The sequence below is a fragment of the Littorina saxatilis genome, linkage group LG12 (genome assembly GCF_037325665.1).
Source record: "Littorina saxatilis isolate snail1 linkage group LG12, US_GU_Lsax_2.0, whole genome shotgun sequence".
In the NCBI taxonomy this organism is placed as follows: domain Eukaryota; kingdom Metazoa; phylum Mollusca; class Gastropoda; order Littorinimorpha; family Littorinidae; genus Littorina; species Littorina saxatilis.
In genome coordinates this window covers 37,374,000-37,401,962 of record NC_090256.1, presented here as the reverse complement: position 1 = coordinate 37,401,962, position 27,963 = coordinate 37,374,000, and the positions used below count along the sequence as shown (strand labels likewise).

Genomic DNA, 27,963 nt, shown 5'->3' with positions numbered 1-27,963 from the left:
CGCCTTACGCGACTTGTTACTTTTGTTTGTGAGGGGGTGCGGGGGTGTTTCCCGTTTACACACACAGACGTGAAAACACAAGCTTACACATACACTAACACACACAAACACATTCACTCACACAGACAGTCAGACCGACCATAAACAACTTGACATGACTTTAATTCCCCAGTCTTCCAGAAATGCATTTGATAAGTTAATAACGGTATGCTCAATACGTAGACAGCAGGCAAAGCGGCAATAGTTTTCATTACTTGTGAACAGGTATCATGGGTAGGGGAAAGGCTCCTAATATGGACCATTTTTGATTTTTGTCTGTATTTAATTTATGCTGAACGTCTATAAAAGCTGATTCACTCTAATTAGGCCTAACGGTTAAAGGCACAGTAAGCCTCCCGTAAACCATCACAGCTACTGTCAAAATTTACACACAGTACAAACATCCGTTCATTTAAACACTCACCGCTTGAGAACATCCTAGGTGCCCTCCGTAAAGAGCGAGCAAATTTCAGAGAATTTATTTTTGCGTGGTTTATCTTCAATCAATCAATCAATATGAGGCTTATATCGCGCGTATTCCGTGGGTACAGTTCTAAGCGCAGGGATTTATTTTTTTATTTTTATTTTATGCAATTTATATCGCGCACATATTCAAGGCGCAGAGATTTATTTATGCCGTGTGAGATGGAATTTTTTTACACAATAAATCACGCATTCACATCGGCCAGCAGATCGCAGCCATTTCGGCGCATATCCTACTTTTCACGGCCTATTATTCCAAGTCACACGGGTATTTTGGTGGACATTTTTATCTATGCCTATACAATTTTGCCAGGAAAGACCCTTTTGTCAATCGTGGGATCTTTAACGTGCACACCCCAATGTAGTGTACACGAAGGGACCTCGGTTTTTCGTCTCATCCGAAAGACTAGCACTTGAACCCACCACCTAGGTTAGGAAAGGGGGGAGAAAATTGCTAACGCCCTGACCCAGGGTCGAACTCGCAACCTCTCGCTTCCGAGCGCAAGTGCGTTACCACTCGGCCACCCAGTCCTCTTACCCCATCGTGAACCCCAGTGTGATCTAGTTTCCCCTTTTCACAATGTAGAGAATACTACATGGCTTGCTGTGTCGTACCAGATTTACACGAGTTGTTTTTTTTAAATATTGAACTGCGAGCGAAAGCGAGCTGTTCACTATTTGAAAAAGCAACTCGTGTAAATCTGGTACGACACAGCAAGCCATGTAGTATTCTGTTTATCCTACATACTGTACTTACGTGTATTTTACTTAACATGTCCAGCAGTCGAGGCAGCTAAATTGAAGACGCTTGTTTTGGAACCTCGATCTCTTCTAAAGCCTCGTGCAATCTATTACGTCAAAGCAAAGAAATGTCACTCTGAAAGTGTGGCGTGGCGTGCTAGTTCTAAAGATTTATCGAGGGTAATTAGCGAGCGCAATTTTTGTTTCTATAATGACGTTTGTCTCGGTGACTTTGGCATCATAAGCGATGGAAAAACAGGTCCCTGCCAGACTTGCTTGACATGACCTCATTTACATGATATACACACGTGTGATTTGAACGATTATTATCTCACGGGTGTCTCTCTCACGTATGTAGAATAATCGTCAGTTTGTAATTCGGTGTGAGCTTATCTGCAATAGCACGTTATTATGTACCTCTGACTATGCACGAAACAAACGGCTGTGGTTCACAAGAACTCTGGCGATGGCTTTTGACAGTTCAGAGGAACTGGCGATAGGTAGAAACCGTCGTCTGCTACGAGAACCACGACCTTGCGTGACCCTGCTTCCGGGCTTTTCTTTTTTCAAACTTTCAAAACTTCGAATTGTACTGATCTTGTCTTGATGAAAAAAGAATTCTTTTATGATTTAAGAATGTTTGTGTAACAAGCTGTCAATTTATTATTTAGATTTTAAAAGTTAGGTCTAGCGCCAAAGCGCACCACGGTCCGATTGTGTGAGGAAATAATCCGCAAAATTAATTCTTTGAAAATTGCTCGCTCTTTACGTTGGGCACATAGGATGTTCCCGTTCGGTGAGCGTTCAAATGGAAGGGGGTTTGTACCGTGTGTAAAACCCTGACAATATCTGTGATGGCTTACTGTGCCTTTAACCATAGACCTATATTAGAAATATCTAAATATAGGTCCCTGTTTTAACCAAAGAGAGAACGACTACCAAACACAAAATAAAACTTCTTCGCAAGAAAACAAGCTAGTTATCAGCATGAAACAAAAAGTGGTCAATATTAAGAGCCTTTCTCCTGTTGTCTGCATGCGAACAACGCAACTCGTCGACTACATCTTCACACTGACTGCCATTTTATTTGTTACTTTTATTTAAGAGAACAATACAATAACCTATTTATTTCATCATTGTAGCAACATTTCTTTGAAAACATTAATTCTTCTCGCATAGAAGCGATTAAAGATAGAAAACAATCACTAGACAGTAAAGAACACAAAACGTTATACGGATGTAACTGCAACACACACACACACACACACACACACACACACACGCAGACAGATAGACAGACAGACAGACAGACACGCACACACACACACACACACACACACACACACACACACACACACACACACATTCTCTCTCTCTCTCTCTCTCTCGCTAGCTCTCTCTCCCCCCCTCTCTCTCTTTCCCACTTTCTCTCAGTGTCTCTGAAATACTGTAAGTATTGCTTGTTAAAACTAACGAATTGAAATTAAATTCACTGAAAACCCCAACATGAAAAACGACCAAACACTAAACCTTTTTCACGAGCTGATAGATTTTCGCTCACTCTCACTTCTCATTTTAAAAAGCGAATGATAGAATCTCGAATTAAATGGTCCTGTGCATGTCTCCCTTTTCTCAGCCTTGTTGCGGTGCCGCTGTCGTCGGACGGTTCCTCATCTGTTTTGTCACTCTCCTCCGACCGTAGGCTTTCTTCGTCGACATTGTCTGGCATTTGGTCCTCTCTGGTATTCTTCGTCGCCTGCCTGTGCACGAATACATAAGTATCTGAGGACTGTAGTCACTAAATGGGTTAATGTTACAGTACATATTCTTCCATCCATCCAGAGAGAGATGCTGATGGAACGTTATTTTTCAAGGATAGAAGTTTCTTACAACCTGTCCTTACATCTAATACAAATAAGTGATAAAAAAGTAGAACAAACGGACACATAAGCAAACAAACAACACAATGACAAGATAAGCACACACAAAAAAACCCAACCAAGAACACACAAATCGAAAATGAAAAATCCATCTGCAAGCATGCAAAACATGCAAAATGTTGATTGAGGTTAAATATATAGCCTATAAAGTGATTAACGGTAAAACATGCAAAATGTTGATTGAGGTTAAATATATAGCCTATAAAGGGATCAACGGCAAAACATGCAAAATGTTGATTGAGGTTAAATATAGCCTATAAAGTGATCAACGGCAAAACATGCAAAATGTTGATTGAGGTTAAATATATAGCCTATAAAGTGATTAACGGTAAAACATGCAAAATGTTGATTGAGGTTAAATATAGCCTATAAAGTGATTAACGGTAAAACATGCAAAATGTTGATTGAGGTTAAATATAGCATATAAAGTGATCAACGGCAAAACGTGCAAAATGTTGATTGAGGTTAAATATAGCCTATAAAGTGATCAACGGCAAAACATGCAAAATGTTGATTGAGGTTAAATATAGCCTATAAAGTGATCAACGGTAAAACATGCAACATGTTGATTGAGGTTAAATATAGCCTATAAAGTGATCAACGGCAAAACATGCAAAATGTTGATTGAGGTTAAATATAGCCTATAAAGTGATCAACGGTAAAACATGCAAAATGTGGATTGAGGTTAAATATAGCCTATAAAGTGATCAACGGCAAAACATGCAAAATGTGGATTGAGGTTAAATATAGCCTATAAAGTGATTAACGGCAAAACATGCAAAATGTCGATTGAGGTTAAATATAGCCTATAAAGTGATCAACGGTAAAACTCCCACAATACCAACGTTGACAATAATGCCCACAATGATTATAATGGTGTAAATGACGATGATGATGATGATGGTGATGATGATGATGAATATTGTTGGACACTTTACTTTATATTTGTCACAATATAGAGAGAAAGGGAGGGAGCGAAGGAGGGACAGAGAGAGAGGGGAGGCGTGGGAGGGGGGATGAGTGAGAGAGAGAGAGAGGGGGTTGGGGGGAGGGAGAGAGAGAGAGAGAGAGGGGGGAGAGAGAGAGAGGGGAGAGAGAGAGAGAGGAATGCTCCGTTCCAATCACTAAATTCTGTATCTTACTTCCCTATACGCGTTTGTAAACGTTTGTGTGTTTTGTTTTACATTTAGTCAAGTTTTGACTTAATGTTTTAACATAGACTGGGAATCGAGACGGGATTGGTGGTGTATGTATGTCAGTGTGTGTGTGTGTGTGTGTGTGTGTGTGTGTGTGTGTGTGTGTGTGTGTGTGTGTGTGTTTGTGAGTAAACTTATTTAATCCTTTTTGCAATCATCACTGAAATGTCCATAGATCGCTTGTACATACTCACATGTGATCTATTGTCTGCATCAGAACTTGCAAAGAGCTCGCGTTCACTTCAGTTTTGTCTGCTGAAAACAGTAACAATTTTATTGTGAAGTGGGGTGGCGTTGTAAAGCTTCTTAAACTTAAAACTGTCAAACATATGCACAGACACACACATACAAATAAAAGCACTACGCACACGCAGATACACGTACCACACACACACACGTAAATAGACATAAAAGTAGACATACCAACGATGATGTTCACACACAAACACACACACACACGGAGTAATTAAACCCTGCCTCAGTCTGCGTCCCCTCCAACACCCCCCCCCCCCCCCCCTTTCCCTGTGAGGCGTGTCACTTCTTCCTGTTTTCACGGCCACAGCCAGAAGTCAGTAAGTACTGCTCTTTACTTCCTCCCCCCCCCCCCCCCACTTACACAAGAACAAGTAGTTCTCTCCCCACATGCCCCCCCCCCCTCCCCCTTCCTGTTTTCATGGTCAGAACCCGTATCATGCTCTTCATTGAGGTTGTAAGCATTTGAAAAAAGCATGCTACTGTATATATCCACTTCCATCCCCCTCCATATAGACACAGTAGTGGTGACGTACCGTTCTTCCTGTTACTGCGGTCATAACAGCCGGCCCATACGGCCAGGGACAGGAACAGTGCCAGCAGTACCAACATGGTTATTCCAACCACCACTGTGTTGTCTTCCTCTCCTGTTGGGTGAAAACCATGCTATCTTATTACCATGCACAAAGCCAACAACTAATAGACTGCCAACGTTCCAAAATTGTGAATAAAAACATTCTTCTCATAAATCAAACGTTCCAATAACATAGCTTTCTTGTTTTTAGTTTCATCAGGCACAATCACCAAACTTAGAATCCCCTTTGTCACGAAAAGGCGTCTGTCCGTTTGCCTGTCTGTCCGTCCCACTTTTTATCTATAGGTATTAAAACCGTACGTCTCATACTATAATGGTTTCTTTAAAATGAAATTACAATACTATATTTTTCTTATGCGTAACCATTGAAATCACAACCATCTATATAATTAAAATACCTCTGTCCGTTTGCCTGTCTGTCCGTCCCATTTTTTATCTATAGGTATTAAAACCGTACGTCTCATACTATAATGGTTTCTTTTAAATGAAATTACAATACTATATTCTTCTTATGCTGCGTAAACATTGAAATCACAACCATCTATATAATTAAAATACCTCTGTCCGTTTGTCTGTCTGCCTGTCCGTCCGACACACTTTTTATCTCCACGTATGAAGAGAACAGCAAGCTTACATCTTATACTATAATGGTGTCTTTTAAGGTGAATTACATTGCACAACTAGTGATGAACATGACAATTTCTCTTCTGTCAGCATGGCCGAAACACAGACAAAATAAATTGGAATCATTATGCGGTCCATTGCTAGCGTGGCAGGGTAACAAAGGCAAAACAAAACTAAAGCCGCTGACTAAGGTACTATACTGTTAACACACACACACACACACACACGCGCGCGCGCACACGCAAACATAAAACAATTGCTAGAGCGTTACTTGCGTTTTGTGTTCGCGAGTGTGTGTCTGTCCTATGCATGCCTTAAATTGTGTGTGTGTGTGTGTGTGTGTTAAAGTGTACGTGCGTGCGTGTGTTTATGTATGTCGGATTTGTCCGTGTGGTTGTGTATGTGTGTGTGTATGTGCATGCGCGATCGTGTGTGTGCTTAGATGCATGCGTGTGTGTAAGAACGTGAGAGTGTGTGCATGCCTGATATCTTAATTCGTGTAGATGTGACTTTGTCATGTAATCAATTAACGTATTTTTGAGTTCAACTAAATAGCCGAATTTCGGAAATAACTCTGTCGGGGTTTCAATATGTTATGGAAAAGTTGCTTTTACTTACACCCCCCCCCCCCCCCCCTTGCTTTTTCATAGAAATACTGAGGCAAGCTACATGTGACATTGTAGGCTCAGCGTTTCTATGGATACAAGGGAAAGCAGCTCTTCCACAACCCATACAAACTTGGCTTGACAGAGTTATTTCCGGAATTCGTCTATTAGTTTCGTACGAGAGCAGTTTGGCGTGTCCAGTGTCTTCCCGGCTTGCACGCCGCCTGGTGTCGACAACTCGTACTCTACCCGATCTGCCAGCATACGGTTCTCTGCAAGTCAGTGAAACAATATCATAGCAAATGAATTCAACGAGAGATGAAGCTCATGTGACTTCCTTTCGTCAGTTTTGACCCTGTTCATTTAAAACTTGACAAGCCGCGTATACGTAGGGCGAAATTACTACATTTAGTCAGTCAAGCTGTGGAACTCTGTGTGTGTGTGTGTGTGTGTGTGTGTGTGTGTGTGTTCGCGGGCGCGTTTCTCGATATACTTTGTATTGTCCAGCGTGTATCTACACATTTATACGAAACTAAATCATGGGAGTCTTAAATGAAACTCACGGAGCTGTTCAGTCTGCGGTTTCGAAAATGCTAGTCAGTCAATGGACAGAGCGGTAAGCCGGAAGATGTGGGTGGCGTACATTACCTGAGGGGACATTACGAGACAAGGAGAGAAAGGGTACGTCTCGGATGTCTTATGTCCTTTTCTGCCTGTTTCTGCAACGCCAAAAGTGTTGTTGGCGAGTTTGTGCTTGCGATTGTTCCCTTGCGTATGGTCGTGTTTAAAAGGGCTTTATGAAACTGTGTCCTTATAAATCAGAGGATCTTTCCTGGAGTCGACTTTTGCTTTTAAGAGATCAGTTTCTTTACATTTGCTCTGTTCAGTTCATTCACTGATCTAGTTTTTGAGTAGGTTAATGTTATCTACGTTCATGCACTTGTGTTTTGGTTCACCCATTCTTTGTCCTTTCTTCATGTTCTGGCATGATTCGTTCTTTGTTTCCCTATTCTTTTATTAATTCTTTCTTTCTTTCTTTCCTCACTTTCTTTTCTGCATTTACCGAGAGTAATACCTAATATACTGGACTCACAACGAAATATACAAACAAATGACAATGAACAACGTTTCGACCTAAAGGTCTTCAACAGGTTAAAACAAATGAAAACAACAATACAAATATCAAAACGACTTATCAGAGAAGATGGCGATGATGACCTCCAAGCGCAAAAGAAGGGGGAAAGGGAGATAAATCAAAAAGAAAAACAAGTCGCGTAAGGCGAAATTACTACATTTAGTCAAGCTGTGGAACTCACAGAATGAAACGGAACGTAGTCCGCCGCTAGCTCAAAAGGCAGTGAAAGTGACGAGCCTGTTTGGCGCGGCAGCGGTTGCGCTGTGCTTCACAGCACGCTTTACTGTACCTCTCTTCGTTTTAACTTTCTGAGCGTGTTTTTAATCCAAACATATCATATCTATATGTTTTTGGAATCAGGAACCAACAAGGAATAAGATGAAATAGTTTTTGAAACGATTTCAGAAATTTAATTTTAATCATAATTTTTATATTTTTAATTTTCAGAGCTTGTTTTTAATCCAAATATAACATATTTATATGTTTTTGGAATCAGAAAATGATGAAGAATAAGATGAACGTAAATTTGGATCGTTTTATAAAAAAATGTGTTTGTTTACAATTTTCAGATTTTTAATGACCAAAGTCATTAATTAATTTTTAAGCCACCAAGCTGAAATGCAATACCGAAGTCCGGCCTTCGTCGAAGATTGCTTGGCCAAAATTTCAATCAATTTGATTGAAAAATGAGGGTGTGACAGTGCCGCCTCAACTTTTACAAAAAGCCGGATATGACGTCATCAAAGACATTTATCGAAAAAAAAAAACCGTCCGGGGATATCATTCCCAGGAACTCTCATGTCAAATTTCATAAAGATCGGTCCAGTAGTTTAGTCTGAATCGCTCTACACACACAAACAGACAGACACACACACACACACACCACGACCCTCGTCTCGATTCCCCCTCTATGTTAAAACTTGACTAAATGTAATGAGCAATGAAAAATGAAACCAAAACGAAACAAATCAGAATAATAACGCTTGAAGGGCCTGAAGTTGAAAGAGAGAGAGAGAGAGAGAGAGAGAGAGAGAGAGAGAGAGAGAGAGAGAGAGAGAGAGAGAGAGAGAGAGAGATAGAAAGAGAGAGAGAAAGAGAGAGAGAGAGAGAGAGAGAGAGAGAGAGAGAGAGAGAGAGAGAGAGAGAGAGAGAGAGAGAGAGAGAGTCAACAATACCCACACTAAACAAATAATAATACAAATAGCAAAAAGTAAAAAATTTAAATAAAAAGTGATGAGTTCGCAAATGTGCCGACTTTGGACTTTCACACACACACTCACACACACACATTTTCACAGGTATGCACATACACACACACACACACACACACACACGCGCGCATATATACAAGTCATGATGAAGGGAATCATGGCATGATGTTGATGCCATCGGGACGAAGTGTGCCAAGCTTGCTGATGAGGTTTGACTCCCGGCGTTTGCGTTCAAAGTCATCACCAGTGCCTTGCCATAGGCAGAGCGCCTGGACATCAGCGGCAGAGTGACCGTCCGCACAAAAATGTGATGCCACGGGACGGTTAGTGCGGTGGTGCGCTATGTCTGCCAGATGTTCTCCGAGCCGAGTCTCGAATGTGCGGTATGTCTCGCCAATGTACAGCATGGCACAAGCCCCACACCTCAGTGCATAGCCGGATCACGTTAGTGTTCTGGCAGGTGAAGGACCGACGCACTGTGAAGGATCCTCTCGGAACCTGCACGTGTGTTGCTGCACTGAGGAAGGGGCAGGCCTTGCAATTGGGTTTGGCACAGGAGACGGTACCCGAGATGGATGGACCCGGACGAAGAGATGAATGAACCAGCATGTCACGCAAATTGCGGTCTCTTTTGTATGCAAAGAGAGGACCTTTCTTGAAGGTGTCGGCAAACTTCGCGCTCTTGGCCAGGATGTGCCAGTTGGATCGTATGATCCTGCAGATGGGGACGGTGTGGGGGTGGAAGGTGATACAGACCGGGGGTCTGTCATTGACTGGTGGCGTGCTTTGCTCAAGGGCGGACTCACGGGTCTTTTTGCTGGCCTTGGCGAAAGCATCGTCAATGACGGATTGGGGGTACCCCCTTCCCAGAAAGAAAGAGGCCATCTCGATGCAACGAGTGTGGAAGTCTCCATCGTTGGAGCAGAGTCTTCGTAGCCTCAAAAATTCAGAGAAAGGGACTCCACGTTTGGTAGCCGGTGGGTGAGAGGAGTCAAAATGCACGTATGCATGTGTAGTTGTCTCCTTGTAGAACACCGACGTGGAGAGCACCCCATCGGACATGGAGAGAGAGATGTCCAAGAAGTTCACACAGGAACGGGAAACTGTGAAAGTGAACTTGATGGCTGGGTGGAAGTTTTGGAGAAACTCTATGAAAGAGTGGAGGTCTTCAAGAGACAGACAGGTGACCCCTAGCCCATCATCGATGAAGCGTCGATAGAACTCGGGGACAGGGGCAGTGTATGCCTGCATTACCTGGTGTTCGAGGTCATGAAGAGACAGGCGTAGCTAGGGCCCATCTTGGTACCCATAGCTACGCCACTGGTTTGGTGAAAGTACTGACCATCAACCTCGAAAGTGTTGAGAGTCAGCACGAGTTCTGCCAAGCGGACAAGGGCAGAGGTGGGTGGGTAGCGTTTGTTGATGGGACGGCGGTCCAGAAAGAACTGGAGGGCTTTAAGCCCGTCAGCATGAGGTATTGATGTGTACAAAGACACAACATCAAGCGTGAACAGCAAACGTGGGTGGAATGCAGCAGTACGGTTGAGAGACTCCAACAGAGAGAGAGTGTGTGTAGTGTCTTTGATGTAGGTTGGGAGGTTTTGCACAATGGGCTGCAGCAGCAAGTCCAAGTACTGCGAGATCTTGACAGTTGGGCAGCTGCAAGCTGACACAATAGGTCTGCCAGGATTGTTGGGTTTATGTATCTTCGGAAGAAGATAGAAAGTGGGTTGGCGGGGGTTGTCCTGATTGAGGTGTTTTTGCTATTTGTATTATTATTTGTTTAGTGTAGGTATTGTTGACACACTCTCTCTCTCCCTCTTTCTATCTCTCTCTCTCTTTCTCTCTTTCAACTTCAGGCCCTTCAAGCGTTATTATTCTGATTTGTTTCGTTTTGGTTTCATTTTTCATTGCTCATTTTTGGCTCACGTAAGTGTAGCCTATGCGATGCTAAACTTTGTCTGTCTGTGCGTGTGTATGTGTGTGTGTGTGTGTGTGTGTACTGTGTGTGTGTGTGTGTGTGTGTGTATGTGTGTGATAGAAACTTTAACATTTGACTAAACACCGAAATACTAATTTTACCTGGTTATTATCCAAGCAATGATCAACATTTCGTCGGCACGTATGTAGTTAAAGTGTGTATCCAAAGAAAACGGGTGGTGGGTTTTTGTTTTTTGTTTTGGGGGGGGGGGGGGGGGGGGGGTAAAAACAGCTGACTGGTTTGTGTCGTGTTTGGTATGTAGACCAGGTCAGGGGTCAAGGTTAGGTCAGATCGCGTGAAGGATTGTGGTATAGATACAGTTATCACCGAGCTGCAGTTCGCCGATTCGGGGAAGACGACTCATGATTTCACATTGTTCGGTTTCGTAGCTCCAGAAAAATAGATAAAGAAGATACCAAAGGAGATTTCCTACAGGTTAATCTGCACAGCGTGTTTCCAGTGTCTGCGCGAGGAAGCGCTGTCGAAAGCGCAGTGTCGATCTGTATGACGACTTACTAGTGCCAAAACCTGGGGTTACCCATTATCACGTGATAATTACTAATTAACGCTGTCAGTTACTGTTTTCACTCGTTAGTTACTCATTTTCACGGGATAATTAGTAATTTTCACGGGAAAATGACTAATTTTTAGTCAGTTTTGGCACTAGCAATCCGTCAGGAAGTGAGCCAAAACTAAAAATTAGTAATTAACAGGTGAAAGTTAGTAATAAACACGTGAAAATGGTAATTATCAAGGGAAAATTACTAATTTTCCCTTGATAATTACAATTATGAGGTTTTGGCACTAGTAAGCCGTCATAGATCTGGCCATCTGGCAGTCGTGTCCCCGTAAGTACTAACAAGTCGCGTAAGGCGAAATTACTACATTTAGTCAAGCTGTGGAACTCACAGAATGAAACTGAACGTAGTCCGCCGCTACTGCAAAAGGCAGTGAAAGTTACGAGCCTGTTTGGCGCGGTAGCGGTTGCGCTGTGCTTCATAGCACGCTTTACTGTACCTCTCTTTGTTTGAACTTTCTGAGCGTGTTTTTAATGCAAACATATCACATCTATATGTTTTTAGAATCAGAAACCGACAAGGAATAAGATGAAATTGTTTTTAAATCGATTTCGGAAAGTTAATTTTGATCATAATTTTTATATTTTTAATTTTGAGAGCTTGTTTTTAATCCAAATATAACATATTTATATGTTTTTGGAATCAGAACATGATAAAGAATAAGATGAACGTAAATTTGGATCGTTTTTAATTTTTTTTTACTTTTTTTTTTTACAATTTTCAGATTTTTAATGACCAAAGTCATTAATTAATTTTTAAGCCATCAAGCTGAAATGCAATACCGAAGTCCGGCCTTTGTCGAAGATTGCTTGGCCAAAATTTCAATCAATTTGATTGAAAAATGAGGGTGTGACAGTGCCGCCTCAACTTTTACAAAAAGCCGGATATGACGTCATCAAAGACATTTATCGAAAAAAAGAAAAAAACGTCCGGGGATATCATTCCCAGGAATCTCATGTAAAATTTCATAAAGATTGGTCCAGTAGTTTAGTCTGAATCGCTCTACACACACACACGCACAGACACAGACACAGACATACACCACACCCTCGTCTCGATTCCCCCCCTACGTTAAAACATTTAGTCAAAACTTGACTAAATGTAAAAGTAGGCTACAGACAGACAGATCTAGATCTAGTGTCTCGCACTCTTGCACCGTATCACTTATGCTTACTGTTTCTTTCTTTCTTTCTTTGGTGTTTAACGTCGTTTTCAACCGTTCAAGGTTATATCGCGACGGTATGTTTACTGTGTGTGTGTTAGTGTGACGGAGTGATTGAGTTTGTGTTACTGTTTGTCGATTTCTTACGTGAGCCTCTTGTTCTTTTTGATTTATCTCCCTTTCCCCCTTCTTTTGCGCTTGGAGGTCATCATCGCCATCTTCTCTGATAAGTTGTTTTGATATTTGTATTGTTGTTTTCATTTTTTTAACCTGTTGAAGACCTTTAGGTCGAAACGTTGTTCATTGTCATTTGTTTGTATATTTCTTTGTGAGTCCAGTATATTAGGTATAACTCTTAGTTTATTATCTCGCATGCAGTCACTCCCTGTTTACTCTGCATTTACCGAGTTACTCAGTCACACATTAGTGTTCTTCTTCAAAATACCTTCATACCCGACTATGCCTGTATGGAGACTAACATTTCAGGTATATCAAGTACTTTGCGCAAAATAAGTCTCCCCACCGACGCTCTACCTGGAGGGTCCCGGGACCCCCCAAATGATTTTTATGGGGTTCAAGGACCCCTTCAGCGGAATTTTGGAGATGCCCGTACGACCCTTCCCAACCCCTCCACCCCCGTATCCTCAATGAAAAATTAATGTAGATACGTTGTGCAAAAGGTCTGGCAAAACCACTTTCTTGGCCCTCAAAAAGGAGATATGCCAATACGCCAATACCACCCATTCACCTGTATTCCAGACCAAGCGCCAGATGTTGCTTATGATAAAACATAAATGTGGCAGCTTGCATCAAACAGAACGTCTAATCATGTAAAGGGTTCACAATTTACAAAAGAGATGACCACCCGAGGTTTATCACCACAGATTTGTGCATGCTTTTACACATGATGCGAGAAACCTTTTTCAAGGACAAAATTGTACTTTTTGGATAGTATTTTGTAGATGGACCCTTCAAACTCAGCAAACTTGTTGCCTTACATCATCCTTACATGTTGTAAAACTGTGGTTGACCTCCGTCATGTTCCAAGGTCACTATGTGGCCCCCAAAATGCGTTACAACAGAAAATATTGAAATATGTAGTAATATGTAGTAACTTTCTGTCACCTGATGACGCGAAAAGGAGTCGATCGAACATTAATTTGCTTTTTTTGGCTTTAAAAATAATAATAAAAATGTGTAGGTGGTGGCTGGTTAGTTTGTGTGTAAGTGCTTCCGGATGGAAAACCACAGATCAAAAGGCTTTGTCTAGAAAACCAGGAGCAAATGTCAATAGAAAACCACAGATCAAAAGGCTTTGTCTAGAAAACCAGGAGCAAATGTCAATAGAAAACCACAGATCAAAAGGCTTTGTCTAGAAAACCAGGAGCAAATGTCAATAGAAAACCACAGATCAAAAGGCTTTGTCTAGAAAACCAGGAGCAAATGTCAATAGAAAACCACAGATCAAAAGGCTTTGTCTAGAAAACCAGGAGCAAATGTCAATGGAAAACCACAGATCAAAAGGCTTTGTCTAGAAAACCAGGAGCAAATGTCAATAGAAAACCACAGATCAAAAGGCTTTGTCTAGAAAACCAGGAGCAAATGTCAATAGAAAACCACAGATCAAAAGGCTTTGTCTAGAAAACCAGGAGCAAATGTCAATAGAAAACACCGCTTTTCACCAACCCGTCCGACCCCTTGGGATCCCCGATGACGCACTGTGCGGTGCTAACCACTGAAAGCCAAATCTCCCCTTCGGGACGGTCCAGAACCACGACAAGAAATGTGTTTTCAACTCTTCGGGATGTGGGGAATACTGCACAATTCAGCAGCGTGTTTTTAACTCAAATTGAAAAAACGTTTGGCGACACGCAAGCAAAGCGTTAGTATCCAGAAACAGAGACAACTGTTACGCAACTGAAATGAATGGATCGGTTTCAAAAACAGACAGGATAGCATGACAACTGGCTCATAGCATGTCTCTACCTTGCAGACGTGTTTTGCATCTTGTTGCCCTTTTGTTGAACTCAATTTAAGTGGGAATGAAGAGGAAAAAATAAAAAAATAAAAAAAATAAAAAAAAATAAAGCCGTTATTTATGTTGCCACAAATATTTTTGAATTTCCTTTCCAGTACTTATTCAAACGCAAATCTGAAAAAGTTATTTTCTTTAATTGATATTCAATTGGTGTGAGTCTTGTATTTGTCTTCTTCTTGCTTTTAAAAAAAACCTGTTAACGGTTCATAAAACGGTTCATTTTACGTTGGAAAAATTAAAACAAAACGAAAGGGATTCATATATCCCTCTTCTATTCATGTGAGTGATTTTTTAACCCAGGATATAGGATCAGTAAGGAAATAGTGCATAATAAAAAAAAAATAGGCGGACAATGTTTGGGGGAAGCACAATATTTCATAATTGCCCCAACGTTGCTGTCGGCTTAATTATTCTAGTAAAGCAAGTTGGAGATTTGAGAAATTCCCTCGGCAAGAACAAATATGCCTTCTGACGCTTTCCGTTCGTTTTTCCGTTCCTCTTCTTGCAAATGTAAAGTTTAGCTAACCATCAGCCAACCATTTTTCAAACACACACACACACACACACGAACATGTCGGCGCACACAAGTTAAAGCCTTTTAAATGCATGTTATACGGCCGCATACAGCGGAAGTAAAAGCGTTTCAAAAGGACATTATGTTTGTGAGAGACACTTTCTGCCACTTACCCCTAGGGAGTGAGTGCAACTGCAATGCATAAACTCGCGCATACGATCTGCTCTGCGCAGTAAAAATAGAAGTTTTTCTTTCTTCTGACCCTGAGGACTTCATACGTACTCACGCACACAAGCACGCATGTACACACACACACACACACACACACACACACACACACACACACAAGCACACACAAACGCGCGAGCGCGCATCCACGCACGCATCCACGCACACACCCAAACAGGCACGCATGCACGCACGCATGCACGCACACACACACACACTAATGCACAAAGACTTGCAGACGGACAGCAAGACAGACAGACAAGTAAACAGACCGACAAGCAGACAGTCACATACACACACACACACACACACACACGCGCGCGCGCGCGCGAGAAAGAGATAGAGAGAGAGAGAGAGAGAGAGAGAGAGAGAGAGAGAGAGAGAGAGAGAGAGAGAGAGAGAGAGAGAGAGAGAGAGAGAGAGAGAGTAAAACTCTTTAATAGAATGCTGCTGTATCAGACGTGATTCTCGCTATAAATCTTTTTATTTGCTGTTTTAGAATTTATGACCGAAGCTTGAGAGAGACAATGACAGAGACAAAGAAAGTAAAACTCTTTAATAGAATGCTGCTGTATCAGAAGTGATTCTCGCTATAAATCTTTTTATTTGCTGTTTTAGAATTTATGACCGAAGCTTGTTTCACCCACGCAGCCATATCTGTATATAATTTCTATAAACATCTACGTGTTCAAACTTTATGTATAAATTATACTAGAGAAACGATAAGCTCTCAACAGAAGACAAACGAGAATATCTGACATATTTGGAGGAAAATCCTTCCTGCATACTTTTCCAGACTTGTCAAACAAAATGACAGGGATTTTCAGACCTTGTTTTTAATCCAAATATAACATATTTATATGTTTTTGCAATCAGGAAATGATGTAGAATAAGATGAACGTAAATTTGGATCGTTTTATAAAACTAAAAAAAATTATTACAATTTTCAGATTTTTAATGACCAAAGTCATTAATTAATTTTTAAGCCACCAAGCTGAAATGCAATACCGAAGTCCGGCCTTCGTCGAATTGCTTTACAAAAATTTCAATCAATTTGATTGAAAAATGAGGGTGTGACAGTGCCGCCTCAACTTTTACAAAAAGCCGGATTTGACGTCATCAAAAGTATTTATCGAAAAAACGAAAAAAAAAACCGTCCGGGGATATCATTCCCAGGAACTCTCATGTATAATTTCATAAAGATCGGTCCAGTAGTTTGGTCTGAATTGCTCTACACATACACACGCACAGACACACAGACACACAGACACCACGACCCTCGTCTTGATTCCCCCTCTATGTTAAAACATTTAGTCAAAACTTGACTAAATGTAAAAACGAACTTTTTGCACGTCCGACACAATAATAATGTGATGTGTGTGTGTGTGTGTGTGTGTGTGTGTGTGTGTGTGTGTGTGTGTGTGTGTGCCACGGTGTGTGTGTGTGTGCCCACGGTGTGTGAAAGAGAGAGATAGAGAGAGAGAGAGAGAGAGAGTGTGTGTGTGTGTGTGTATGCCTTGCCAAGGTGTGAGAGAGAGAGAGAGAGAGAGAGAGAGAGAGAGAGAGAGAGAGAGAGAGAGAGAGAGAGAGAGAGAGAGAGAGAGAGAATTGAATTGAATTGAACTTTATTTTTTTAGGTTAACAGAATAAGCAATGTAAACATGCTTTTTTTCATCCGGCCCTCGCCCATTGAGAGTAACTCGATTAATAACAAGAAAAAATATAAGTTAAAGGCACAGTAAGCCTCCTGTAAACCATCACAGATACTGTCAGGCTTTTTACACACAGTACAAACACCCTTCCATTTGAACTCTCACCAAACGGGAAAATCCTAGGTGCCCTACGTAAAGAGCGAGCAATTTTCAAAGAATTAATTTTGCGGAGAGAGTGTCAGAGACAATCGGACCGTGGTGCGTTTTGGTGCTAGACCCGTTAAAATCTAAATAATAAATTGACAGCTTAGAATTCTTTTTTCATCAAGACAAGATCAGTACAATTCGAAGTTTTGAAAGTTTGAAAAAAGAGAAGCCCGGAAGCAGGGTCACGCAAGGTCGTGGTTCTCGTAGCAGACGACGGTTTATACCTATCGCCAGTTCCTCTGAACAGTCAAAAGCCATCGCTGGAGTTCTTGTGAACCACAGCCGTTTGTTTCGTGCATAGTCAGAGGTACTTAATAACGTGCTATTGCAGATAAGCTCACAGCGAGTCGCATTCAAATTACTAACTGACGACAACATTGTGAAAAAGGGAAACTTGATCACACGGGTTCACGATGGCTCAGGGGTAAGATAAACCACGCAAAAATAAATTCTTTGAAAATTGCTCGCTCTTTAGGAGGGCACCTATGATGTTCCCGTTTGGTGAGCGTTCAAATGGAAGGGTGTTTGTACTGTGTGTAAAAACCTGACAGTATCTGCGATGGTTTACGGGAGGCTTACTGTGCCATTAAAGGCACAGTAAGTCTCCCGTAAACCATCAAAACCATCACAGAGCTCCCCGAGCGTCTACATACTGTACAAGCATACTTCCATTTGAACGCTCACCGAACGGGAACATCCTGGCTGCTTTCTGTCGAGCGTGAGAAATTTTCAAAGAATTTATTTTCGTGGACTTGGTCCTCTACAACAATGGCGCCTCGTTATGGTGCTGGACGGCTGTTATGAATATCATCAATACCGGAAATCACGCCCGGACAGTAAGCCTCCCGTAAACCATCACAGATACTGTCAGGCTTTTACACACAGTTGAAACACCCTTCCATTTGAACGCTCACCAAACGGGAACATCCTAGGTGCCCTACGTAAAGAGCGAGCAATTTTTAAAGAATTAATTTTGCAGATTGTCTCGAACACTTTTTGGACCCATCCTGAACTCAGGTCAAAAATGAGTTACTTCCCTTCGGGTCTCATTCTATCGATGTAAACTGGCGATAGCCGTGGATCGATGATTATCAGAATGTTTTTGGACCGTGGTGCGTTTTTGCGCTAGACCTAACTTTTAAAATCTGAATAATAAATTGACAGCTTGTTACACAAACATTCTTTAATCATAAAAGAATTCTTTTTTCATCAAGACAAGATCAGTACAATTCGAAGTTGTGAAAGTTTGAAAAAAGAAAAGCCCGGAAGCAGGGTCACGCAAGGGTCGTAGCAGACGACGGTTTATGCATATCGCCGTTCCTCTCAACAGTCAAAAGCCATCGCTAGAGTTCTTGTGAACCACAGCCGTTTGTTTCGTGCATAAAAACGTGCTATTGTAGATAAGCTCACATCGAGTCGCATTCAAATGACTAACTGACGACTACATTGTGAAAAAGGGAAACTGGATCACACGGGTTCACGATGGCTCAGGGGTAAGATAAACCACGCAAAAATAAATTCTTTGAAAATTGTTCGCTCTTTACGGAGGGCACCTAGGATGTTCTCAATCGGTGAGTGTTTAAATGAAAGGGTGTTTGTACTGTGTGTAAAAGCCTGACCGTATCTGTGATGGTTTACGGGAGGCTTACTGTGCCTTTAAGTTAACTGAAATACAATGAACATAGTTAACATATCCAACAATCAAAAAGACATTTCAATATGCATTATGAATATCAAGCAATGATGGAATATTATATCAAAGAACTATTCACTTGTTTAAAAAAATGTCCTCATTGCATTATGTATAATCATGTTTCAATACAATCATGGAGTATTGATATTTTATCCGCTGCACAACAGTAGTAGCGCTTACAAGTTTTGCAAGAGAAACAAGATGTAGTGTTCCTTAAATGATGTTTCACTGACTCGCATTTTAATTATATCAGGAATGGAGTTCCACAATAGGGCGCCAGAATAAGAGAGAGAGAGAGAGAGAGAGAGAGAGAGAGAGAGAGAGAGAGAGAGAGAGAGAGAGAGAGAGAGAGAGAAGAAAAAAAAAAAAGAGAGAGAGAGAGAGAGAGAGAGAGAGAGAGAGAGAGAGAGAGAGAGAGAGAGAGAGAGAGAGAGAGAGAGAGAGAGAGAGAGAGAGTTATACCCATGACGACGACTCTGTGTCTCTCTGACGTTTTAACGGCACCAACCGGGTGATGACGTAGCTGACACATGACGTCAAAGTCCTTCCAAGTTGAGGGCACAAAGTGATTTACTGTGTATACACACGAGTGCCTGAACAACAGAACGTTTAGTATTCGTGCAATGGAACCAAACATCAGAAAATACAGATGCGCAGAGAAGTTTGAACGAACAGTTAAAGCTGCAGCGGCCCTGAGGTGCACGAACCGAACGTGGGTGCCACCCTACTTGTAGAGAACAAACCGCGAAGTCTAATTTGTTGAAATCACAACAAATCTCAATTTCAACCAATCCAACAACGCGGTTGGCTCCCACCCGGTGGGTAACTTTCTCGTGCACCTCAGCCCAGAGGCTCGGGAATACCCGAAACTGGTCCCGAGGGAAATATCTCGGCTATCCTTGACTCGATCGGAAGTGTGTAACCTTTACATGTAGTGCGTCCCGGGACCCGCTCTCTTCAGGTTTAGTGCGTCCCGGGACCCGCTCTTTTCAGGTTTAGTGCGTCGCAGGACCCCCTCCAAGAACCTCTAGTAATGTTTTTGGGCTTCGAGTACGCAGAGTTTTGGGAGCCCTGAGAGAAAGAATGAAAAAAAAATGAAAAAAAGAGCGAACAAATAAAGTTACATTGATCTTCAGCCAGAAACAGAACTGTAGCAGGTAAAGATGATGCTTGTAAGAAAAAAAGCAGACGGATACTGGAAAAAAACAAGCTAACAAACAAACAAACATTATTACATGCGAACAAACAAACGAACATTATTACATGCTTCTCCGGCCCGCAAGAGAAGTATTGCAAGTGACATGGCTGTAGTGAAAGATGAGCTTGTTCCTGATCAAGACATCCGACAAAAATGAAAGAAAGAAAGACAGACAGAAGGATACTGAAACACACAAACTAACAAACAAACAAACAAACAAACAAACATTATATTACATGCTTCTCCGGCCATCAATAGAAGTGTTGCAAGTGACATGGCTGTAGTAAAAGATGAGCTTGTTCCCGATGAGGGCATCCAACAAAAATGAAAGAAAGAAAGACAGACAGAAGGATACTGAAACACACAAACCAACAAACGAACGAACAAACAAACACACATTATTACATGCTTCTCCGGCCATCAAGAGAAGTGTTGCAAGTGACATGGCTGTAGTAAAAGATGAGCTTGTTCCTGATGAAGATATCCACCAAAAAAATGAAGAAAGACAGAAGGATACTGAAACACACAAGCTAACAAACGAACGAACGAACAAACAATCATTATTACATACTTCTCCGGCCATCAAGAGAAATGCTGCAAGTGACATGGCTGTTGTGAAAGATGGGCTTGAAAATGTTAACTCAAAAAAGAAAGTAAGAAAGAAAGACAGAATTAGAAGGATACTGAAACACACAAACATTATATTACATGCTTCTCCGGCCCTCAAGAGAAGTGTTGCAAGTGACGTGGCTGTAGTGAAAGATGGGCTTGTCCCTGATGAAGATATCCACTGTGACTTGTTGCTCCATCTCCCACTCAACGTTGTCCAGGTGACACTGCCAGGTGTAGCTGCCTGCTGTGCTCACCTCGCTTGGGCCGGTTATCTTTGGAGAAGATATTTCTGTACAGTAAGACATAGAGAATATTACACGGCATGCTGTGTGGTCCAAATTTAAGCCTACATGATTTTTTGTAAACAGTGAAATTCGAGCGAAAGCGAGCTTTTCAATATTTGAACAAACAACAAGTGTAACCCTGGTATTACACAGCAAGGCATGTAGAATTCTGTTTTTCGTTATTTTTGAAGGACAAATTCTCAAAATACCGGAAGTTAATTCAACATGGCCACACATACCAGCGAACATCTTGATTGACCGTCTTCTTACCCTGAAAACTATAATGTAAGGTCAAGAAAAATGTTGATTGTTAAAGTAACATGTCGAAAAAATAGGGGAGGTAGGTTAACACATTGGTGGTTTTTTACCGATATAGTAAAGTTTTGACTACATGCTTTTAGATAGACTGGAAATCGAGACGAGGATGATGGTGTATGTATATATGTGTGAACGGAACAGAACAGAACAAAAACAAACAAACTCCTACTGAAAGAAACGACGAGTTTGTGTGCGATGCTGTGCAGTATGTTGATCCTGCTGTTGTGTAACCAGTCTAGCTGCGCCCTGCACTCCAGAATGAAATCCTCATCCCCCTCATCCACATGCACTTGCAACGATTCATTCACGTCGTGTCTGCAAAATAAACATTCCACGGATGTTGCTTTACTATCCTACGTACGATGTGTCTGGAAACACCTCCGCACGGAGGGGTTTTGCTGCCAGCGCAGCAAAGAGGAAGAGAGACATTTTTCTCGGCTCGCGCGGCAGCCAGCACTATGTCTTTAAACTGTAACGGGAATTATTTTCTTCAGCAAATTTGCTGAAACGTCCTTAAACATTTCGGCATCTTTCGGATGGTTTAGGCTGTCCTTAGTGTTACGCTCAGTGAAAAATGTCTGCAATTCAGCCGACGACAAAGTCTTCGGTATTTGAAATTAGTTTCGGCATTTTGCTGACTTCCAAAGCCAAACGACATCACTGTATTGTGAGGGGGTTGGGTGTGCTTCCTGCTACCTTTGACTAAAAAACATCCAAACCTAAGTTATCTCCCGTCGTTTTATTTTGCCTGTTGTGTATCTTGTTAGTCCACTTTGAAGATCGGTAGATCGACGATCTAATGAATATTTCGTTTTGTCTAAAATCAAACGTTTCATGAAATTAACTTTCTTGTTTTAACAAAATGTTTTTTCTTCTTCTTGCTAATAAACACACAAACTGTTAAAAAATACCAGAAGATAGCCTCGCAAAATTAACTTTCTTGTTTTTTGTTTCGTTTCTTGATAAAAGACAAACGAACTATTTAAAACAGTAGAAAATAGCCTACAGCCTGAGACCAGTGTGGGCGGTGTAGCTGTGAGGCTGTGTGGTGACAACCCGCGGTCTCTGTGCACGTGAGTCAGCTTCCACCACTGTGCCATTACTGGAGACTCTCCATTCGATCCTCATCTGTTGCTCCTCGTCAAAACCGATTCCTGTAAACCAATACAGAAAATGAAACACTGATATCCCAAACTCGGCTTTCCGGATGATGATGATGATGATGATGATGATGATGATGATGATGATGATGATGATGATCGTGTGTTTGTGTTGTTAGAAATGCGATGTGGTGCCAAAAGACAAATGTTCATGTTTATGTAAAATGAAAATGGACATTAAAGTTTTGTTATCTTATCTTATCATGATGATGTCATGATGATCATTAATGACGATGATGATGATGATGATGATAATGAATGACGATGCTGATGAAGACGACGATGATGATGACGCATCCGATACACGCATAGTCCGGACGCTTGGTGGCTATGACAATCATGTGTGAAGAATTACCTTTGACAACACAGGTCCAAATGTTTTTGGAACCAGCCTCCACATAGTCTGGCCCAAGGATGCTCACACCACCAATATCTGCACACAGACACAAAAAGACGATACATGCAAATTTAAAACTTCAGTTTTGAGATTGATAAATAAACAACACAACAACAACAACAACAACAACAACAACAACAACGATGATCACTTTTGATTCAAATACTAGGTCTTACAAACTGACTTCAAACCCTTTTGAAGTTTTCCTTCAACAGTAACTCTAAAGAGTGACTGTGTGTGTGTGTGTGTGTGTGTGTGTGTGTGTGTGTGATCCCTGATGTATGTGTGTGTGTCTGTGTGTTAGTGTGTGTGTGTTAGTGTGTGCGTGTGTGTGTGTTTGTTAGTGTGTGTGTATGTGTGTGTGTGTGTGTGTGTGTGTGTGCGTGCGTGTGTCACAGTCCGTGACAGAAAAGGGCTGCGTAGTATGTGAATTTTGCAAAGGAATTTAACACCCGTTTTACCTGTATTGTTTGTGTGTGCGTGAGCGTAGGTGACAGGCGGTGGGGTTCCCCGTGTTTTTGGTGATTCACGTGTATTACGATTTTTGGAGGGAGTCTTAAGGCTGGTTAGCTTCACGGTTTTCTGTTTTTCCTTTCCAGTCTCGTTTCTGTTTTGGGTTTTTGATTTTCTTTCATTTACCTACAAGCAGACTGCTTTGTGAACACTCTGACTTTAGTCATTTTGGTTAGAGTCACCGGTCACATCAGGCTTTGGCCACCGCGATCTCCGCTCTGCTGGCGGCTTACACTTTTTGTAGGCTGCTTCTTCCTCTGTTTACCTCCCTCTATGCTTCTGCATGGACTGGTAGTGGACTTCTGGTGACCGTCTCTTCTGAGATTTTTTCTTTGAGTTTGACTCTGGTTTTTTGTACTCAGACGTCTCTCTCTCTTTCTCGGAAACGGGTCACTCCTCTCTGGATCTGACCGTTATCTCTCCGGCCTTTCGGGCCTCTCCCCATGCCAAGGCTTTAAACTTTGGCATGATTGTCTTACGGTCCTGCGGAAGGTTGGTGCTTTTCATTTATGATCGGTCAACCTTACGCTTGCAACAGCCATTTCATCCGTTGGTGGTGGTGGTTGTTGTTTGCTCTTTTGGACTCGGTCCTAGTGGGTCTTTCGCCGATTTTGACTCTGTCTTTCTCTAGCGATCGGACTTGTTCTGGTGTTTTGTCCTAACTTAAGGTTTACTTGAGTGAGTGTAAAGTTTGCGTTTGGAAGACTAGGACAGTCTTTGTATACTTTGTTCGAAGGTAGTTCCTTATTTGCCGTATGCTACGGTTCGTACTGTTTAATTTGGTGGTGTTGACTTGTTTTTGTCAGTTCTTATTGAGTCGAGTATGGCTCGCCATTTTTGTTGGAGCCAAACTATGTTGTAAAAATTTTAACCTTTTTGAATAGAGTTTTTCCTTACTTTGACTTGTATTATAATTGAAATTGCGGTATGAATGGAAGTTGGACTATAAATGATTGAAACTTATGGAAACCGGGTTTCCTTTTCAGGCTTGTATTTGGGCCACTCCTGTACCCTCGGCCATGTCAGCCTGGGGACTCGGAAACGCTGCGATGAGGCGTCGGGTCTTATTGGAACACTGAGTGGGATCCGGAAGGAAGGATCCAGCAAGTAGGGGGTTCTAGTCCCCTGCATCGAGTACCGCTGCAGCGGAGCTGTTTGTGTGTTTGGAAAGTGTGCGTCACTTTGTGTGGCTCGTCGCCACGAGAACTCCCAATCACATTGTCGTTGGACAATCATCGAACATTTCTTCTTCTCGTCAAACGAAGGACGACGCGTTTCGACTTAGACTTCGGAGCGGATTCAAGAGAACTTCCTGTCTTTCAGACGGGTAACTATTCGGACATTTTGTGTTGGACATTGCTTTGTGAACTACGTCCACGGAATTGAGAGTTTTTTGTATTTGATTTGTATTTGTATTCGTGAGTGAGAGGGTTTAGTTAAAGAACGAATGAGTTAGTGAGTGCGTTTTGGGAAGTATATTGTAGAGTTTAGTGATAAAATGTTTTGTTAAATATTGTGATTAATGTTGGCCTAGTGGTAAGGCGTCCGCCCCGTGATCGGGAGGTCGTGGGTTCGAACCCCGGCCGGGTCATACCTAAGACTTTGGGCGGGGATGTAGCTCAGTCGGTAGCGCGCTGGATTTGTATCCAGTTGGCCGCTGTCAGCGTGAGTTCGTCCCCACGTTCGGCGAGAGATTTATTTCTCAGTCAACTTTGTGTGCAGACTCTCCTCGGTGTCCGAACACCCCCGTGTGTACACGCAAGCACAAGACCAAGTGCGCACGAAAAAGATCCTGTAATCCATGTCAGAGTTCGGTGGGTTATAGAAACACGAAAATACCCAGCATGCTCCCCCGAAAGCGGCGTATGGCTGCCTAAATGGCGGGGTAAAAACGGTCATACACGTAAAAGCCGTGGGAGTTTCAGCCCATGAACGAACAAACAAATACCTAAGACTTTAAAATTGGCAATCTAGTGGCTGCTCCGCCTGGCGTCTGGCATTATGGGGTTAGTGCTAGGACTGGTTGGTCCGGTGTCAGAATAATGTGACTGGGTGAGACATGAAGCCTGTGCTGCGACTTCTGTCTTGTGTGTGGCGCACGTTATATGTCAAAGCAGCACCGCCCTGATATGGCCCTTCGTGGTCGACTGGGCGTTAAGCAAACAAAAGAGAAAAGAGAATTGTGATTAAAATTAAGTTGTTAAATTTGTGTTTGCCTAGGTCTGCACCTAGTATGGATGGTGGCACGTTTGCGTGAGCTTGTGTGCGTGACAGCATGTGAATTACTCAACTGACTAATCCTTCCATGTTCTATTTATATGTCAATGAATGAACGAATGAGTGAAGGAATCGAATGAATAAATGAGGAAGTCTACACATGAACATGAGTGCGTGCGAGCGTGCGAAGGAGTGTACATGCGAGTGTGTGTGTGTGTGTGTGTGTGTGTGTGTGTGTGTGTGTGTGTACGCATGTGTGTGTGTATGTGATTCTACACATGAACTTGCACGTACGTGAAATCTTGATATAATAGTGCTTGACGAGGGGTTGTCCGAACGTCCATCCGTCCTTGATCCCAGACGGCAGAACCTGTGTGCAGGTCACTTTCTTGTTGTGGTCGTCGAGAGAAAACACCCTCCTAGCGGTGACGATAAACTTGTGGGGTGCCGTGTAATTCTCACAGACCATGGGATCACTGTTCACCTGGTTTCAACGATTTTTCCCCGAATATTTTGAAGAAAAAACACAACAGCGCAGTTCATTAAATGCACTAATATCACCTTAAATACACTAGTATCCCCTTAAATACACTAGCATCCCTTCCGAAAATAACTGCCGGGTTTCAGAGTTACTTTCCTTTGTTTTCCCTTACTTTTCCATTGAAATACTGAGACAAGCTACACGAGTCATTATCCCCCGCGGGTTAGGGGGAATAATTTACCCGATGCTCCCCAGCATGTCGTAAGAGGCGACTAACGGATTCTGTTTCTCCTCTTACCCTTGTTAAGTGTTTCTTGTATAGAATATAGTCAATGTTTGTAAAGATTTTAGTCAAGCAGTATGTAAGAAATGTTAAGTCCTTTGTACTGGAAACTTACATTCTCCCAGTAAGGTCATATATTGTACTACGTACGTTGCAAGCCCCTGGAGCAATTTTTTGATTAGTGCTTTTGTGAACAAGAAACAATTAACAAGTGGCTCTATCCCATCTCCCCCCTTTCCCCGTCGCGATATAACCTTGAACGGTTGAAAACGACGTTAAACACCAAATAAATAAATAAATAACATCGTCTATTGTGGCAATTGAGCACAGCGATCTAAGCTTATAGGCGTGCTCTTAAACTCGTGTTTGGCGGACGAATATTTTCAGTGAGAACTATACAGTGGATTCTCTGGTTTCAGATCCTCCACTAAAAGACTCTCTCTCTCTCTCTCTCTCTCTCTCTCTCTCTCTCTCTCTCTCTCTCTCTCTCTCTCTCTCTCTCTCTCTCTATATATATATATATATATATAAAAATGTATCGAAATGTTCTAAGTGTCTCTAAATTTACCTCCATCTCTTTTAAGTCCTATATTTTTTGGATTTTATGAGGTAAACGTCTGGGATCTGGCCAGGTTTTTGCATGGGATAAGACCATCCCTCTACTTTGTCATAAACCAAAAATAAACAGCCTGGGCGCTCCCTGTGCATGCTGGAATCTTTTTTGTAATGAAATAATTTTGTAAAAAGCAACCAGTGGTTTAAATCAATTCATCCAAAAAATCCAACTCCCCACGGAATAGTCAGGGTGTTGCATTTTGTTTGTATGTAAACAAGTATAGGGATGGTCTCAGTTATCCAATTTAATAGCCCTACCAGAGCTGAGATGGTAAGGAGTACGAGTGGGTCTTTAAACCAGGGAGGTAACACTGAATAATAATAATGAATATGTCATGGTCGACCTGCAGTTGCACCGGAAAACCAGTCTTCGGTATTTCCTTCACGACTGTAGTGTACACTTCCTCGTATTTGAGATCTCCCTCGCAGTGAAAGGAATAGTTGATGCCTGGCAGAATGGGTTCCGTGTTGACCCGGAAGCGAAAGATGTCCATGGTGCAGTTGCTGACCTGTGGAGGCGTGGCGAAGGAACGGCAGGTGATGCTATGCACGCCATTGTCTGGGAAGAAAATTAAATGAAAAAGGCAGATTAGAGGGATTATCAAAACAATTGGAAAGACAGGAAGAAATAAAGGAATGGTATAACTGTGTTCGTGTGTGTGTGTGTGTGTGTGTGTGTGTGTGTGTGTGTGTGCGTGCGTGCGTGCGTGCGTGTGTGTGTGAGCAAGACAGACGAGCTGACAGGCAGATACAGACAGACAGACAGACAGGCGGAAAGTTTGTGTATAATTAGACTAATGGCTTACTCACAGAGCAAATTGCACAGGACGAGGATGCAACGAATAAGTAGCTTTAGTCGCATAGCCATCTTTGAACTTTACATGAAACGATGATCAACAACTGATGTTCCTTCAGATAAACTTCTCTGATCCCAAACATGCTTTCATCGTGCGGGCGTGGTGCACCTGCCAAAGACACACAATACAAATGTAAGCTTATAGGCCTACGTTA

At 42.0% G+C, this 27,963-nt stretch overlaps 1 protein-coding gene across 2 annotated transcripts; it reads right to left on the bottom strand.

Moving 5' to 3' along the window:
- Positions 1-143: 143 nt before the first annotated feature.
- On the bottom strand, positions 144-27,909 carry LOC138981846 (uncharacterized). Of its 2 annotated transcripts, none has more exons than XM_070354950.1 (12): positions 27,763-27,909; positions 27,297-27,511; positions 25,868-26,057; positions 22,802-22,879; positions 22,293-22,440; positions 21,456-21,601; positions 20,781-20,973; positions 19,337-19,467; positions 6,655-6,747; positions 5,188-5,298; positions 4,594-4,654; positions 144-3,023 (listed from the first exon to the last, which is right to left on the bottom strand). In XM_070354950.1, exons 1-12 carry the CDS (start codon positions 27,818-27,820, stop codon positions 2,834-2,836), a joined length of 1,614 nt encoding a protein of 537 aa, XP_070211051.1. In that variant the 5' UTR covers positions 27,821-27,909; the 3' UTR covers positions 144-2,833. The 2 variants fall into 2 exon arrangements, with proteins under 2 accessions (XP_070211051.1, XP_070211052.1); XM_070354951.1 differs by having other exon boundaries at positions 4,594-4,651.
- Positions 27,910-27,963: the final 54 nt, after the last annotated feature.

Bases quoted from the DNA above. Each gene is read 5' to 3' on its own strand.
- LOC138981846 (XM_070354950.1), bottom strand. From the start codon at position 27,820: ATGGCTATGCGACTAAAGCTACTTATTCGTTGCATCCTCGTCCTGTGC. The intron at 6,748-19,336 runs GTATAACTCTCT...ACTGACTTGCAG, and splicing joins ACACAGAGTCGTCGTCATGG to AGAACCGTATGCTGGCAGAT. The intron at 5,299-6,654 runs GTACGAAACTAA...TTCACCCAACAG, and splicing joins GGACACGCCAAACTGCTCTC to GAGAGGAAGACAACACAGTG.